The sequence below is a fragment of the Schistocerca americana genome, chromosome 1, assembly GCF_021461395.2.
Source record: "Schistocerca americana isolate TAMUIC-IGC-003095 chromosome 1, iqSchAmer2.1, whole genome shotgun sequence".
NCBI lineage: Eukaryota > Metazoa > Arthropoda > Insecta > Orthoptera > Acrididae > Schistocerca > Schistocerca americana.
This window is the reverse complement of record NC_060119.1, coordinates 807,902,828-807,921,186: the sequence shown is the minus strand read 5'-3', so window position 1 is coordinate 807,921,186 and position 18,359 is coordinate 807,902,828. Positions and strand designations below refer to the sequence as shown.

The following is an 18,359-nucleotide window of genomic DNA, read 5'->3' as shown; positions in this document are numbered from 1 at the left end:
TATTTCTGTTTTTGCTGAAGTATTATTTTTGTTATTATCTAATTGGACGCAGGTTACCTTAGCGTCATACCACACTACTTGTAGTAGTCATGTACGAGGGGCGTTCAGAAAGTAAGCTCCGATCGGTCGCGAAATGGAAACGACTATGAAAATCCGATAAAGCTTTGCACAGATGTGTTGGGTAGTGTCTCTAGTATAACCCCAGTTAGCATCACGTCGCTCTTCTCATTTCTGAGCTCGCAGTGAGTGCGTAAAGATGTCTAGAAAATAGTGTCTGCCGCCAAGTACGAGGGCCTGGTGAGAAATTTCGCCTGAAGCTATGCAGCTAACATTACATAACTGTCGTGCTGTTTCGTCTTCACGACAATTCTCAGCCGCATTCTGCAGGGGCAATGAAGATGCTCCTGCATCGTTTTCAAATGGAAATGTGAGATTACCCACAATACAGTCCGCAATTGTCTCCCCCTGAGTTTCATCTCTGGTCACATGAACCGCTGTCTTTGAAGACAACATTTTGACACAGACAACGAGGTGTAGGCCAGCGTGGAGAATTGGCAGAAAGCACTGGCGGCTGCCTTTTATGATGAGGCTATTGAAAAGTTGGTACAACGCTATGACAAAAGTCTAAGTCAGAACGGCGACTACGTAGAGAAGTAGCTGAAAGGTGTAGCTAATTGTTACAAGTAAAACATTTCTGATGTTCACTGTGGTTTCAATTTGGCAATCAATCGGAGCTTACTTTCTGAACAGGCCTCGTATGTGTTCATCTGGTCGACAGGCGGATGAGACCTTACACGCGAAGGGAAAAGTGAAACGTGCGCCAGTTTTGGATTGTGCCTTTCATTTTTTACTTTCAGAGTTGTGGCTTACAGCTTTCACATTGAGAAGTTACTGTGTTGCGTACACAATTTCTTAGGTAAACGTAGCTGACAGATACATTTTAACCACGGCAGTCAAAGGCATGACTCTTTCGCAACCGAGAAGGTTCCCTTTCGATAATACTGATGTTCTATCGATACTTACCGAAAAAAAATGTAACGCATTGTCATTACTCCGAATCACTTAAAAAAAACAACAACGCATTTTCGTGGTTAAACTGGAAACATAAAACTACTGAAGGAAACAAAATGTATTTTCCAACTTAAGTAAATTTTATATAGTAGTTAATAGCGTATTAGAAGATACTCAGTTTCATCTCTATGAGAGGGAACTGCTCGTTATTTTGTCGCACATATCAACATTATAATTCCTAACTAAATGATGAATTTTAATGTTACACCATCTCAGAAATTCATAATGCACGCTGTAATAAAGTGGATGTGACAACTGACAAAATTACAATTCCATTCGGCTCTATTCCTTTTGTTCACAAACTGCATGAATAGTTAGTTGCGTCGTGGATTCTTCGAAAGCAAACGGGATTCCATCACAGTGTTACTGCCACCCTGAATTGCGCTCCAAAACGCCGGAGTGAGTTTTATGCTATTTGCAGTGCAGAGTTCCGTTCTCTATGTAAATGGGCTGCCGGTGCTGAGACGGGCGAGTTCTCCCCCTGAATGTTGCCATAGTTACGGTGGCGTATATTTGATTTAAGAGGAGCGAGCACTTGCAGCCGTAAATAACGTCCTCCAAACATTACTGCAAGATGGGAGCGGCGCGCCGCCCGTAGCTGTGCTTGAGAGTGGGATTCACCTGAGTGCGCCGTTACCATGGAGACATCGCGCAAGAACTTTGCAAACCGAATTCCTGCGTTTGCTTAGCAGAACCATTGCACAGAACTGAAGGACTGTGGTATTATTAATAAAAAGACACTTTTAGTTTCATGACTCATAATGAGATAGATTGATATATTATAATTAGTAAATGGTAACCCTTAATTTAACTCACTGGGTTTGATAGGAGCTTAAACAGAATTTTTTTTTGAAATTGAGTTGAATTTTTCCGTTTGTTTGGTCTTTAGGATCAACTTTCATGATGGTAGCTAACTTTGGAAAATTCTGTGGTATATTAGAAATATAAGCTTAGTCATTCGCGATCTTGACGTGGCATCTATCATTACAATGAATAAAAATGTTCTCCTTCCACGAAGATGTTTCAGTTAAGCTAGGTTAAGGTGTGGATCCGGAAGGTATGGCAAGGTCGGGGGCATTGCCATGGGGGTCATGTCATCCGCCGCAAAAAAGCTGAAAACACTGTACGAAACACTGATATAAAAAAGTATTGTGATTATACTAATACATTTTACTTCTTGTACTGATATTATAACTAAAATGATGGGCATTTATAGCGTGCTGAGTGTGGGCGATGTAAGTTACATTTTGGGGAAGGGAGGTGTGTTCTGGGAGGGACAGTAAAAGTCTTTGACCTTCTTACCCTCTTACATAATAAACCTGGATTGGCCAGGTGTGCTTTTGATAAGAGACTGACCAGTTTGTTAGTTTTGTCAAGGGACGATGATACATAACACATAATAGACTCACATGGATAGGTGCGTGAAACTAGTCTTCAGCCTGAAGACCACAACAACAACACAAGAATTGGATGGGCTTCTGTCCCACCGTGACCAAAACTAAATCATCATTTTCAATAAAATTCTTGAGGGTATGAAGCGCCTTGCCATATAAAATTATCCAGTTCTTCGGCCATTGTTGCAAATGGCCGTCCTGACTTTATGGCGTGCACATTTTTGTTTTCCTTTAATGGAATTTCTGTGTTGTTCACAAATTGCAATTCTTTCCAAACTTTTCACGCTAATTAAGACCATAGAAGCATGGTGTTTTGCGAATGTGCTTCTGAGCAGAAAACGATTCTGGTAGTTACAGTCAAGATTTTCTTTAAATCGTGTCTTTTGCTTTCTTTTTGTGATATTTCCGTAGCTACTTTAATCCCCTAACACGCATTTCTTTGTATCTAATCGAGAAGTGAAATTTTGTTAAAAATTTTCGTCTCCTATTTCACATATTTACATGTGGAATTTCGAAAAATGCCCTCTTCAACGACACCTACAGTATAGGATCAAACCCTCACCAGATTTACTAAATTTTATCATGAGCTGTTTGGACTAGGCGATTATGATTTAGTCAGTCTGGCGATTTCCTTATACAGATGTTGAAAAATTCCTCTTTTAAGGGAAGGCTTTTCGTACTATAACGAGTCTGCATTTTATATCCTCTCTACTTCAGCCATCGTCAGTTATGTTGCTACCCAAATAGCAAAACTTGTACACTATTTACAGTACCTCATTTCATAGTACAATTCCCTAATTTAATTCTACTACTAACTCTTTTACTTTCGTTGATGTTCTGTTATAATTCACTTTACTTTCGTTGATGTTCATCCTATAATTCACTATCTACACACTATGCGTATCATTCGATTGATCTTGAAACGTCCCCTTAGAAAAATTATAAATGACTGTGCTTAAATTGGCACACAATATTTTTAGCGCAACGCAAGCTGACTTCCAAAAATCCCTACAAAAGAATGGCCTTGACTAACAACAATCTATACCTTTCATGAATGACTTACAAAAATCTTCGTTACTCAAACTACTGCAATACAGTGTGTGCCAATACACTGAATAAAAGATTCTAACTACTGATAGGCATAGTTAGCAAATGAAAGATTTTGATAAGGAATAAGCAATGTATTTACGTTAATAGTGTTTAAAAGTCATAATATATATATCAGTTCATGATATCCAGTATTACAAATTTACTCTTTCTGGCGCACACACGTCCAGATCGTCCGCTCTTAAAATTCTGCCATCTGTCTCCCCACATCCACCACTGCTGGCGGCTCACCTCCAACTGCGCAACGCTACGCGCTGTTGACAGCCAACTGCCCAACACTACAATAGCAAATTCCAACAATGCAAACCAGCCACAGACTGCACACAGCACAGTCAGTGATTTTCATATAGAGCGCTACGTGGCGTTACCGACATAAAAACCTAAACAGCCTACTTACAGTCTTCCAAGTTCTTCTTCGACCCTGACGAAATAACGGTTGTCATAGGCAACATTAAAGCATTTATTTTTCCTCTCTGACCTTTAATTCTTGTTTGAAAATTACCTTTACTGCTTGCGCTGTGTGCTGGCTGAACAACACGCGGAGCTGGGGTGCCGGGGATGGCTGTGTACAACGCCGCCTTGCTACTACCTCGGCTACTGCTTACATTGAGAGTGTGTGTCGGTGTCGGTGTATTTACACCCTGTGAAGTGCGCGCAGCCACAGCTGGTTGTCCGCCTGTTTGGCTGACGGCGCGGTGCGTTGTGTGTTCGCAGACTGCTCGGCGGCGGCGGCGGGCGACGCCTCCGGCCTGCAGCTGCTGAGCCCGGACGGGCTGTCGCGGCCGCTGCTGGCGTGGTGCGACCGCGGCTGGACCGTCGTGCAGCGCCGCGTCGACGGCTCCGAGGACTTCAACCGCCGCTGGCAAGAGTACGCCGCCGGCTTCGGCTCACCCGCCGGTCAGTAGTCCACTGCCTCTGCTACAACGTAGCGTAGCATCTAATAAAGTAAAATAAATAAATGTCGTGTGAATAGGGCATCCCGTCGGGTAGACCGTTCGCCGGGTGCAAATCTTTCGATTTGACGCCACTTCGGCGACTCGCGCGTCGATGGGGATGACATGAGGATGATTAGGATAACACAACACCCAGTCCCTGAGCAGAGAAAATGTCCGACCCAGCCGGGAATCGAACCCGGGCCCTTAGGATTGACATTCTGTCGCGCTGACCACTCAGCTACCGGGGCGGACAGCTCATAAAGTACTGCACTGATGCAGACGCTTTTTATTTATTTTTTGTTCACTCTCCCGAATTAGCTTCCTCGATAGCAAGACATAAACACTTTTTTTAAGTTCTAAATAATTATTTAAATAAAATATAAAGCCAGGAAATAAACCCAGCTGACGTTTTATAAAACAATAACAGTGCCAACCCTTACTTATGGAAGTGAATGGTGGACAACAGCAAGACGACAAGAAAGTAGAATACAGGAAATGGGGCCGGCCGCGGTGGCCGTGTGGTTCTAGGCGCTGCAGTCCGGAACGCCGGGACTGCTACGGTCGCAGGTTCGAATCCTGCCTCGGGCATGGATGTGTGTGATGTCCTTAGGTTAGTTAGGTTTAAATAGTTCTAAGTTCTAGGGGACTAATGACCTACGATGTTAAGTCCCATAGTGCTCAGAACCATTTGAACAGGAAATGAGATTCCTAACAAGAGTGGAAGGTTTAAAAATGGTTCAAATGGCTCTGAGCACTATCGGACTTAACTTCTGAGGTCATCAGTCCAGACTGCAGCGCCTAGAACCACTCGGCCACTCCAGCCGGCAGTGGAAGGTTGATTAATTGATTAATTGAGAGGGTTTATGGCAGAGTGGTAGGTTGTAAAGGGAAGATCGATATAGAAATGAACATTTAGGAATATATAAAGGAAAATAGGAGAAAATGATGGGTGGTGAAAGATTTCCGATAAAAGCTCTAAGCCGGCCGGAGTGGCCGTGCGGTTCTAGGCGCTACGGTCGCAGGTTCGAATCCTGCCTCGGGCATGGATGTATGTGATGTCCTTAGGTTAGTTAGATTTAATTAGTTCTAAGTTCTAGGCGACTGATGACCTCAGAAGTTAAGTCGCATGGTGCTCAGAGCCATTTGAACCATTTGAACCAAAAGCTCTAAATTATAAATTTTGTATCCCACCTGGAAGGCGGTGAGTTGGTAGGAACGGGAAAATGTAATACAAGTCGGTACTAATCTCTCGGTACTGCAGACACAGTTAAAGCACCTTTACTAGCGGATAACATATGCAAATATATTACATAACTTGCAAGGTGGTGCGAAGTTGAAGCGGTGTGTCCTGGCTGGTTGCACCTGATCAAATTGGCTGAAGCAGTCGCGCAGCTCGTAGACCTCGACAGCACCGGCTAGAGGGCGCTGTCGTCGGTGTCTCTCGTAGTGCCAACCTAGCAGAGCGGACCTACGTTGTGGCATCGTAGCTATCGATACCAAAATAAATGCTCCAGAAAAATTTTGGAAATTTGTGGTAAGGTGTTATGGGACCTGCCTAAGCTTATACACCACGTAATCTAACTTAAACTAACTTACAACTTACGCTAAGGACGACACATACACACCCATACCCGAGGGAGGACTCGAACCTCCGACAGGGAAGGGGGGCGGGGGGGGGGGGGGGGCGTGACAAGACGCCCTAGACCGCCCGGCGACCCAGCGGCGCTCTGGAAGATAGCAGGCAATTGGCCAAACATAGAAAGTGAAGCAGAAGAATAAAAATAAATTTTTAATATAACGCGTTGTTCAATAGGGATAAAAAGTATAACATAATTTCTCTTAGCCCCATGCAGATCCCTCACCCCACAAAGACAGTCCTGGAAATTTGTGCTTGTGAATTTTTAGTAGCTGTGACAACATTTGTAAGATTTATAACGAAAAACACGTACATACAAAAGTAGCTCACATCCTGTCTATGCGCCCCACGTTTTTACTATATGGGGCTAGCAGAAATTATTTTACCCTTCTTGGCCCTTTTTAAAAACGTGTTAAATTAAAAATTTATTTTTACTTAAGTGACAATTACTTTCCACTTTTTAGTCTTCAATGTGTTAAATTTCACAGTAGATAGTGTTCCATAGGGCCTCCAGCATAGTATAAGTCAGCAAGTGACGTATTTTACAAGGGGTGTCCAGACGCTGCCGTGTGTTGTTAATTTTTATTTCTTTCACTTCCACTACAGATCTGTTTCGACTAAACTGCCATTATCGAGCGACCTGCTGTACAGTGTGTGTGGCATTTTCATTATACATTTTTATGTTACAGTGGAACATTGACCAAGGATTGCTACTTATGTGTAAATGTCTAGATGGTCTGAGATTCATATTACATTGTCGGCAAGTATATTTAGCTGTCGTTCTATATTTGCTGAATTACGGTGGTAATTAATTTGTTATGACAGTAATTTGACAGTTCTGTTGCTATAATGTCATATGTTTACAAAGTATAAGCACTGTTATAAAGTTGGCCATGTGTATATCAATGATTGCTGTATGTTCATAATAGTATATGAGTATATATTTATAGCGATCGTGGCACAACTAAATAATATAAACGTCATTGCATAACAGTGTTTGTGTTAGTAAACGCATGATATCATAGCTATATAACTGGATAACAAACTAATTACAACCTTAATTTGTCAAATACAGAATGACAGTCAAAATACAATTGTCACAGAATGTCAGTCTATCTAGAGAACACATACGTAACTAGCAATTCATAATATGTACAACGAGACTGTCATCCACATCGTACTCACTGGATCATGGCAGTTTAACTGAAACGGATCTGTGGTGAAAGTGAAGAAAATAAAAATTAATATCATACAGCAGCGAGTCTCGATACTCCTTATAAATTTCTGCAACTTTGGAGTATGTTGCCAGTTGTCACGGCATTTCATTCACACACTGTGATGCACCTATCATCCATACCATACCAGAACTGTGCAGGAAACCCGGAACATATAGTCTCTTCTGAGAATGCGCCATTTTTATTGCACAGTGGTTTTAGTTTGGGATGATATGTGAAACTTTCTTTCTGAAGTTGAGATGGGGATTTTAGTGCTTCAGGCGGTGCACATAGTCTTCATCCCCCCCCCCCCCCCTCCTTACGTGAATTCAACGCATATAAATATCGTATAATTGTGGGATCTTCAACTCACGCATCACATTGGCATAAATGTCGGTTATTTCGTCAAAGTGTTGACCCTTCGCGTGAATTTCTGCATTTCGTTTTTTGATTGGCTCGAATTGATAACACCAAGTCTCGTCACAGCTGATGATTTTTTTCCAGAAAAAAATTGGCCATGTTTTTCAATTAAGTCAGGATGCTGCAGGTGTCGACGCGACGTTGTATTTTTTTCGGGGGTCAGGGTGTGCGGAACAAACTTTGTGCACACTTCTACCTTCTTCGAAACATTCTAGATATGGCCTTGAGCACTTCATTTAGGGATGTTACTGCACTGCGATTTATGGAACAACGACGACACGCTAGGGCCGCACGTCCACAACTTAACAGCGCCCGCTCACAACGACTGCTCGAATGCATGTCTATTGTTTACAATCGTTAGTTCAAGCTGTCACCGTAAATACTGCGCTGACGATGCTCATACGCCAGGAACGAAATCAATCTGTGAACGTTTTGGACGGACGGTGTATATTGTGAACAGTAATCGTCCTGCAACGACGTCAATATCACACTCAACATCTACGTTAGCTTCTTTTACATTTTCGCAATCTTTCTTTCTTTTGCTTGTGCCTTTTTCCCGAAATGACGCAGGGTCGGCGTGGTTAATCGGATTTGGCAAGGTTAATTTAAGGGGTGGCCGGATGCCCTTCCTGCCGCCACCCCGTACCCCCCGGGACGGAATCAGTGTATCCCAACTGTCTGTGTCAAGTGTAATCCATGGAGTAGTGCGAATGCTTTCAGATGTCTGCGAGCCGTGTAACTGAGGCAAGACGTGGCGACCAGCCCGGTATTCACCTAGTGGGATGTGGAACACCGCCTAAAAACCACATCCAGGCTGGCCGGAACACCAGCCTCCATCGTTAAGCCGGCGGGCGGATTCGATCCGGGGCCGGCGCGCCTACCCGAGTCCAGGAAGCAGCACATTAGCGCTCTCGCCTAACCCGTAGGGTTTTTACATTTTCGCAATGTTTCTCCTATTATTTCCTTTGCGTTATGGAATCCTACAGTTTTGATGGCACATGTACGTAAGAGCCAACAGCCTTGCCGCAGTGGTAACACCTGTCCCCGTCAGAATACCGAAGTTAATCGCTGTCAGACTTTCATAGCAGTGGGATGTGTGGCCGTCCGGGTCGGCCGAGAACGCTTGGCAAGTGGCGTGCACTCAGTCCTCGTGAGGCCATCGGAGGAGCTAATTGTTTAAGAAGTAGTGGCTCTGGTCAATGAGAACTGACAACGGCAGGGAGAGCGGTGTGCTGAACACGTGCCCCTCCATATCCGCATCCAGTGACGACGATCGGCTTAGGATGTCATGGGGGTCGATCGGTACCGTTGGACCTTCCAAAGCCTGTTCGGATGGAGCTCAGTTCAAACACATAATGCTGAAAGCGCTGAGAATGTACATGCAGACAGGTGCGACCGCCCAAAAACAAGTGAAAAAGAAGAAGACCGCGTTATAGCCTCGTGGTCAACACAATGAAGACGAAACGGATGCGCGCAGCAGCTGTGTGCTCTCGCTTATCTGAACAGTTGGCAGGTGAAATGTCCGCACGCGTGGGAGGTGTGTGGGCGCTCGCATAATTAGGACTGCTACTGTTGCCGGCGGCGGCTCTCTTTTGTGTCTCCACACCAGCGGCAGCAGCAGCAGCCGCCGCTTTCAGGCCACTCAATGGCGCGCGCCGCAGCCCTCGTCTGTGCTTGCGCCGCCGCCGGCTGCAATCGCGGATATTGGACAGCGCCAGCCCCTAGCGCCCGCGGCCGTTTTTGTCCCGAAATGTCACCTTTTCAGTCGCCAACGAACGCCATCTACCCACACAAACGGCGAAAATTACGTTTCTCGCACTGACCTTTCTTTATCTGTGAATGTGTTACTATTTATGGAAGCTGTCATTCACATTTTGGAAATATGAATCGAGGCACCTCTATTTCAACAGACACAATGCAGTCATACGTGAGCAAAACCACTTGCTAAGTGGCGGCAATCGTAGAATTTAATGAACTCCAGGAAAAGGACTGTCTGGAAAAAAGCATTCTGTGGCGGTGAAACGGAGACGAGGGAGGGGGTGAATGACGAGTTCAGAGAAAATTAGAAGCATCCGATGCTATACTACGTCTGTGGAATAGTGCTCACAAGAGAACGAATCGGTAGATGCGGTGTAGTCTACGACATCCAGCAGTTAGACGACAATGAGGTAGGCAATCGAGAGAAAAATCGTAGAGACAGAGTATGTGAATAATATTAGCAAGGTCTTTCGTGTACTAGGAGTGCAAAGATTAAGTGAATGTCACAAGGCAGAGAGTCTGAAAGTGCTCTGTGTGTGTTGCAGGCGAGTTCTGGCTGGGGAACGAAGCGCTGCACCGGCTGACGGCGGCCAACTGCTCCAGCCTCCGCGTCGACCTACGCGACATCTACGGAAAGCGCTGGCACGCCGAGTACGGCGAGTTCCACGTGGGGCCGGCGTCGGACGGCTACCGCCTGCACGTGGCCAACTACCGCGGCAACGCCAGCGACGCGCTCGAGTACCAGCAGCGCATGCAGTTCTCCGCCATCGACCGCGACCTCGACATCAGCAACACGCACTGCGCCGCCAACTACGAGGGCGGCTGGTGGTTCTCGCACTGCCAGCACGCCAACCTCAACGGCCGCTACAACCTCGGCCTCACGTGGTTCGATGCGAGCCGCAACGAGTGGATCGCCGTCGCCTGGTCCGAGATGCGCGTGCGCACCAGGGAGGGGTGCCACGCAGGCGCAGACGTAGACGCCACCGCAGCGCCTCTGGCCTTGGAGGACGACGCGGGAGAGGACTCGCAGTCGCCACCACCGACCGCTGCTGCTGCGTGATCCTGAGGGGCACTGGCGAACAGCGACTGATGGGCTGGGCAAGCGACAAGTGATTGCTCTCTCTCTTCATGTATGGATGTGCGCCTACGGTATACCTCACACTTACCCTCGGAGGAGTCGTTAGTGAAACCCGACCCTAATGTATCTCACTGTTATAGCCTTCCCGAGATGATGCGAGTCACAACAGCGAGCCCAGCACCAATGTATTGAAGGAGAATGAGAGGCTGAAAGTGTTGGTGCCCTGATTGACCACTAAGATGCCGTACCTTTTGTGGCTAAAACTGGTTACCTTTTACGTGGTTTCAGATGACAGCTGTCCTGAAAGACAAAATGACGAATACTTGGAATGGAAGTCGACTGTTGCTCCCAATAATTTTGAATGAAATCCCACATAGTGTCTGCCATTGCCAGAGAGTCGTTGAGTATGTTGTATGCTTCTTCATGTGTTTGTGTGTGTGTGTTGGTAGGGGGGGGGGGGGGGTGAAGGTGGACAGTGCACAGACATCTTGTCATCAACTCTGTGTGCTGGTGGAATACTGATAGTCAAGTAGACCTTAACAACATTTGTACAGTGTATATTTCTGAAGTTTACTCTTATATTGCCACGTGTGCAGTCGGCACATATTTACCAAAGAAAGAGTTTCTGCACAGAATGGACATAAATCCAAACAACTGAAACTTATGTTTTCATTGTAAACAACAGATACATGTTGCAATGTGCCCATTCCTCTTAGCAAAAGCTACACTTTGCAGATTCTTCAACAGTCACATTCACACGCCCACATCTTCAATTACTGAGAAGAAGTGGAAACCAGAAATTACTTTTATTCTGTGAAATATTTTAGTGTTACCATATTATTCATTTCAAATATACTCTTCTTGCATATTTCTGTAGTACTCCAGTAATTTAATATGGAGACACATTACAAAGATTTCTCTATCCTATTGTTTTTGATCAAACACTTTCCCAATCAGTTCAACTCTAGAATTCAGTATCCTTGGTGTCATATGAGAGACTGTAATTTATTAATCAATTTTATATGTGCTGTCAATTTTTTTATTTGTATTTATGTTTATTTTCTAGTCCTAGACTGAAATATATTGCTTTCTTAAATGTGTTGGATTGGGAAAATCCCACCGATAATGGGACCAACCCCAAGAAACGTTAGCAGTGCATCAGTGTGGTAAACACTGCATCACTATTCCACTACAGGAATTGCCATCAATTGTTTGTGTTGAGAGTTTTACACACTTTTAACTATTTTTGATGTGTTCATGTTTGTAAACCATCCACTATTTTAGTGACTCAAAAATCTTGGACCAGTAACTATATTATATCTGTATGGCATTTTTATCCTTCATCAGAGATTCGGTTGGACACACTATGATCTCACAGTTTGATTATATGCAGTGCAGTTCCTTTATTTATATCTTTGTTTAAGTTAAGTAGTTAACCCATCTGTGTGAATATGCACCATAATATTATGTGTTAGTTGTAGATTAAAATGCCTGCCTGTTGCCAAAGATAGTTATGAGAGAAAATCTTCTTAGTAACAATAAAAAAAATATTACTAACACAATTTATGTGTCTGTAAATCTACTGTAATAAAAGACAAGCTGACTGTTTAAATATGTTGTAAATTATATTAGTGAAATACATGGGCATTATATCCAAAGAGAACTGTAATTTGCCACAGAAAAGTGGCAGCAGATGTGTCAGGGTACCGTTCTGGTATTATAATCTGATATTACATCTAGGTCCAAAGTATATTACAAATTGCTCTGTGAATATAAAGAGAATGAAAACCCACTTCATGCAAAATGTACTACTGAAGTGTTGAGTATCTTATTACTGTTCAATAAATTAATGCTGAGAGCGTCAGATAATTTTAGAATTAAGGCTGTGAGCAAAAGATGTTTAAATGTGAGAGCTTGTTTCATGAAAAGCATTTAGGTTTAGTGTTGCTAGAGGATGAATGTTTTGCAAACCCATCATTTGTACTGATGGCTGTGTGCTGCAAAGGAATTTATTATTGTTAGATAGATTCTGTCTAAATGATAAGATGACAAAAATAATCAGCATATAATGATCTGCTAATGTGAATATATGTGTATACTATTATATATGCAGACTTAATGGAAAGAAAATTTTAAAAAAAGTTGTGGCAGTTGGTGAGAATTATCTTGGTATCTTGTATTTAAAATTGTTGTATGAGTGTGCTGTAGTCATTTATTTGATCAGGAGGAGCAAATTGTATCCTCCTTGATTACTGGGTCACAATGAGCTTCATTGCCAGAGCTCTACTGAATGACCATAGTCAATATTTTGGTGTAAATATCCAGAACATTAGGAATAGTCACACATAGGTAATCATTGTATGTTAGAATGTTTGTATGTGTAAATATTGTTTGTTACAAGTGCTTTACATACAAATATGATAATCTGTTCAACAGTAATACAACAATTACTGAGACCTGTATATAATTGTATGAAATTATCACACAGTTTAATATTAAAAACATGAAATATGCATATGAGTTGTGTGAAATTTATTTAAAAGTCTTTGCCTTTATCCCTTCCAATAATATGATGACAAAAAACAATGAAATAATGTTGCTTTTGCTTCTATAAGCATTCACTCTTGTCTTGTACATGTCATATGGTAGCCCAAACATGTTATGAAGGAAATACACTATTTGCTTCTAATGATACTAATATGTAAAAACACTGTTATGCAAAACACTATTTTTTCATATAGACCCAAACTTGTTTCAGCACCTTTGTGCCATTATCAGTGGGATTTCTTTATTCAAATCTGTGAAGTGTGAACATGTTTTAAGCATTAACTGATCTGAAACTTCCTGCCAGATTAAAACTGTGTGCCAGACTGAGATTTGAACTGGGTACTAGCAGAAGTAAAGCTGTGAGGATGGGGCATGAGTCATTCTTGGGTAGCTCAGTTGGTATAGCACTTGCCTGCAAAAGGCAAAGGTCCCGAGTTCGAGACTCAATCTGACACAGTTTTAATCCACCAGGAAGTTTCATAGCAGTGCACACTCCACTGCAAACTGAAGATCTCATTCTGCAATAACTGATCTATGAAAATAACCCACTGAAGGTGCTGAAACACATTTTGGTATTTACGACAAAACAGCATTTCACATAACAGGACCATTTTATAACCCAAAATTGCTTCTGCAAACAAAGCAAATGATAGACATAACTCCTTTTAATTTTGCACAAACAGATATGTTGATGAATATTTACCTTACTACATATGGAACAAAATAAAAAGACATGAAGAGGAGGTGCTACTGATCAGCCTACGAAGTCAATCATATAGTAAGAGTGAATCCAATCTTTGAGACTGTTGGAAATAAAGGATTAGTCACATTCCCTGAGAATGAACTTCAAGGTGTTGCATTTAGCAATAAATTCTGTTATACTTGGTGCCATTAATTCTCATTATCATTTGTTATTTTTCTTTATTTGATGGGTTCCAGTCAAGGCTCTGTTTATATTCACCTGATGTACTATTCAACTCTTATGAGCAGTTCAGTGAATGTACATAGTAGTGTGAGAATCCTGAGATTTGTCGAAACAATTCAGCAACTCTATGGTCAATCCTGGCTTCTTCTCTTTAGTTATTCAACACAATGATGTTATGTCAATAAACAGGGGAATTTTAAGTACATAGTTTGCTATAAAATCGTCGTTGACATCTTGCTACATAAGATCAAATTGAGAGGTAGATGTTCTGGAAAGACCACTCTCTCTTTCCATCTACTAGCAAAGAAAAGTTCTGGAGAACATCAAAAGAAAGAGAAAGAAAGAGAGAGAGAGAAAGAGAGAGAGAGAGAAAGAGTGGAACCTCTTCGAAATGTTGTGCTCAAATTTATACACATGATGATTTTATTGTATTAATGCTCTGCAAAAATATTCATAGACACAATTTGTTGTTTGTGGTTTAGCTTCTATATTCAACCTCTGCCCTCTTGGAATAATTCCTTAGCAAGATGATTTTACACTGGATGAGAGTTAACTCCAAGAAAATTGAGCAGGTGTTACCTATAGTCACTCACAGGAATGTACCAGTGGGAGTAAATCAGTAGGGAAGGAATCAAAGTTAATCTAAAAGAAGAAAAACCGAGTTTTGCATTACATGTATCCTTAGTTTCAGTTGCAGGTGTGTAGAGCTTTTGTCGTTTCGCAGAACTGTTGCAGTTGTCTTGTGGCAGTCTTGTGCACATTAGAGGACAGAATGGCATAAGCAGAGCTCATGGTAAAGACAAATGTATGTCTCAATGATCAATACCAATTACACTGCTGATCTTTTTTTCAAATATACAATTCAGCCTTCTGGAGGACTGCTGTGTAAGGAGAGGGAGTTTGTGGAGAGTGTGGAGACTAATGCAATAATTTCAGATTCTCAGAAACAGGTTTTATAATGAACAAGAAACTAACTCATTGTATAGGAAAAGGCCGTGCACTTGTGCCCTACTGTGGCTAAGTTATGGGAGGTTGTGCTTAAATCAGCAGCACCAGAATTTACAAATGGTAACCACAGTTCCAGTGTCATACATGGAAACAGGAAACATTAGGAAGAATAGCAACTGAGTTCTGTTATTTACGTATACAAATGTGCCAACAGCCAAGGTCCGGGCTCATGTTTATGGGGAGCATTTAATTTTCGCGTGGTTTGTCTGTGTAAATGCAGGGCAGATTTCTTTGTAAAAGACAGAGCCTCTTTACTCCTCCCTTGCATGTACAGCCTGGCCTTCGGTTCACTGTCTCACGATTTTGTGTTTTGGTCGATGGTACACTAAACTGTAGTTTTCAAATTTTATCAACGTCAGTAGAAGCTTTGTATGTGCTATAAACGTGCTATATTTAGCTTATATTTATTTTCGCATAAGAGGGCCCCACTGTGGAATAGAGACAACGTGATAATTTATTCACCAGAACAACTGAAAGTCTCTTAACAAATTATTCAGCAGATATTTGGCTACAAACGTTATAGGAACACAGTTAGCAACGAAATTAGAGTGCTTAGAAACAAAAACGTACTCTGAGATTGTAGGGTGACATACACCACCAGGGATTCAGCCTTAGGAGTTGGGAAAACTTTCTTTCTCGCACTGCTTGGGTTCGTACATTAGCAATATCATTTCATCAGGCAAGGTGAGTAGTTACATTATGTGACATGGCTGACAATGCAAAGCTGAGGTAGCGAAGGATCTCCTACCCGTGTACAATCCTGGATGCTGTAAAACTGTTATAAAAGAAAATTGTTCATTTTAAACACGGGAAACATTTGTTCTTGTACTGCTTGCGATGGATTTACAGCGCCACACAACACGTATTTTAATACAGTGGAGAAAAATTTGCAGAAATTATATACTTTTCTGCTGTCTGTTACTATACCTCTCCCGACGGGGGTGGGGGGATAGGTAATAGCAAGTTAAGTGGTGAGTTACTGTCGATAACAGTACCTGTTAACTTTCCACTCCCACGACACCTTTTCATTTCTTTAAAATACCTATATTTCTAAAAGACGGATTCCGTCCTCGTACAAAACAGCAAATACCTCCTGTGTAAAAATTCCTTGAGTTTATCTATGTTCTGTGCAAAACGCAAAATTTTCCTTCAAGATTTTCTCCGGTTCCGCTGCGGATCTCTGCAGGCATCTGTTATCAACTGCTCTTCTGCGCCGTTCCTCGTATCGTTCTTAAGGCCCGACCCCATTACATAGTAACGGCATCTTTCGGCAACCTATGCCCCTGCAGATACATATCAAAGAAAAAATAATAATTTGGGAATCTAATAATATTTTAGGATATTCACTCGTTTTGGGAATCTTATAATATTTTAGGATATTCGATCGTAAAACAACCACATTACATTACAAAATACGCTGGAGGAAAGAGAAAGAAACCAAAAATTTAGGTTCCTAATTGTCAATTTATATCGCTACGCACAGCGGATGGGAATAATAACTTAGAAGAATCAAATGGGTTGGAAAGCTGCATGGACACGTTTTAAAGGCTGTAAACTCCCCATTACATTTGTTTCTATGTGAAATTTAGCTCAACTTTACCTCCCATTCTGTAATAGTCTACGTATTACCAAAATTATGTCACGAGAAACTGTCATTCAACTTAAACTCGTATGCTAACCTCTGACTACACACAACCTAATTTGAGCTGAACTGTAACTCATCTGAATTCAACTTGTATTTATATTAAATGTGCAACTGAAGTGAAACATTTATCGCGCCCCAATCAAAATTTCCACCTATGTCGCTTCTTAACAACGTTGTTGTAGATTTCTCGTAAGCATAACAGCAAACAGAAAGCAGGCAGCGGTAAAGCTGCATTTCTGTTTCCAAACATATATTCAAACTGTTGCATGTGGTAATGCGTAATGACAAACACTGGGTTGTGGAGAGTAGCTATTCCTACGAAGTAATATTCCAAGAGAACGTTTTTTGGATGAAGTATGTATTCAAAAAGGCAGAGTAAAACTTCGAGTGATCTTCACACACAACATTGGCCTGAACAATACTATGGTTGACATAGTGAACAATGATTTATGAAGGGCACAATCTTAACAGAGAATTTCTATAAAAACCAAACAGTTTAACCAATTAATATGTTAATGCTTGACTCAGGGAAGTGGGGTGGTCTTTCTCTCAGCTCTGAACAAGCTAACTAGCTGACAATAATTATTCTGACAAACTACGTGCGCAGTGTGTAACGCGTCGACTGGCGGGACTCTCAAGATCTAACTCAAAACGACAAAGGATCGTACTGTACCAACGTCGCGATGCCGTTGATGTATGGCTTCCTGCCGCGCAAAATTGCTTGAGCGAACCAATCGACCACTACAGCAAGAATTAGGTACAGGTTTTGTATTGACACTCGATGTTATGACTGTGGATCGCTATCCGATCGCAGAATATTCCAGTAGTAGTCGAGCGCCTGGCAAACAGTTGAAGCCTAGCTTCTACAGTAGTTGCACTCCTAGACAGTAAATTGAGCACAGATCAACCCTTTAGTGAATAGCAACTGCAAGGATAATAAAAACTGACGAGACTGCAGATTCAAATGCTAGATAATAACATACGGCATTTTCACTATACGCAAAATTCGAGGTCGTACATACACCGAAAATCCAAATGACAACGACAATCGCTATCTGTCAGCAATGACGAGACTAGCAGAATACAGCGACAACACACGTTACCTCCCTGTCCTCCAAAACAAGACACCGATATTATTTCAGTACGATATCTGTTTATATTATGTCAAGCTAAATCGTAAATCCAGTTTTCAATTGTCGAAGCAACTTCCTTCCAACGCAGAACAAAACTATCTCTGGAACCGCCACGTAATCTTTTAGTAACTTTTAACATTCATCTCAGATATGAACTGAGTGCAAAGACCGATTCCTATTAAACTCCTATTTTGGCAACGTTTATACCGGAATAAAGATAACTGTAGCGATAATTCTTTTTCTTTGTGTGTAGTCTAACGTTGCTACGTTAATAATGATACGTAATGTATTCTACAGATTAACCACTATACCTTTGTGAGTACGATCGTTGACTTTTCGTAACAACTTCAAATAACTTCAATTCTGATTTTCACTCATTTAGAACTTTTCTTACGCAAATGTAATCTTTTTAGCTTTTATTAGTATCGGACTCGTGTAGTTTGCGTGTATCAACGTAATTAAGTGATTTTCACAGAAACCAAAACTTC

General features: G+C 41.9%; 1 protein-coding gene across 1 annotated transcript in view; it reads left to right on the top strand.

The window, feature by feature from the left end:
• The window catches only part of LOC124612738 (protein scabrous), a 203,978-nt gene extending 190,850 nt beyond the window's left edge, over positions 1-13,128 (top strand). Inside the window, exons 7-8 of the mRNA XM_047141120.1 lie at positions 4,287-4,469; positions 10,081-13,128. Coding sequence (XP_046997076.1) covers positions 4,287-4,469; positions 10,081-10,595 — 698 coding nt within the window. The 3' untranslated portion in view covers positions 10,596-13,128. The remainder of the gene's footprint in view (positions 1-4,286; positions 4,470-10,080) is intronic.
• Positions 13,129-18,359: the final 5,231 nt, after the last annotated feature.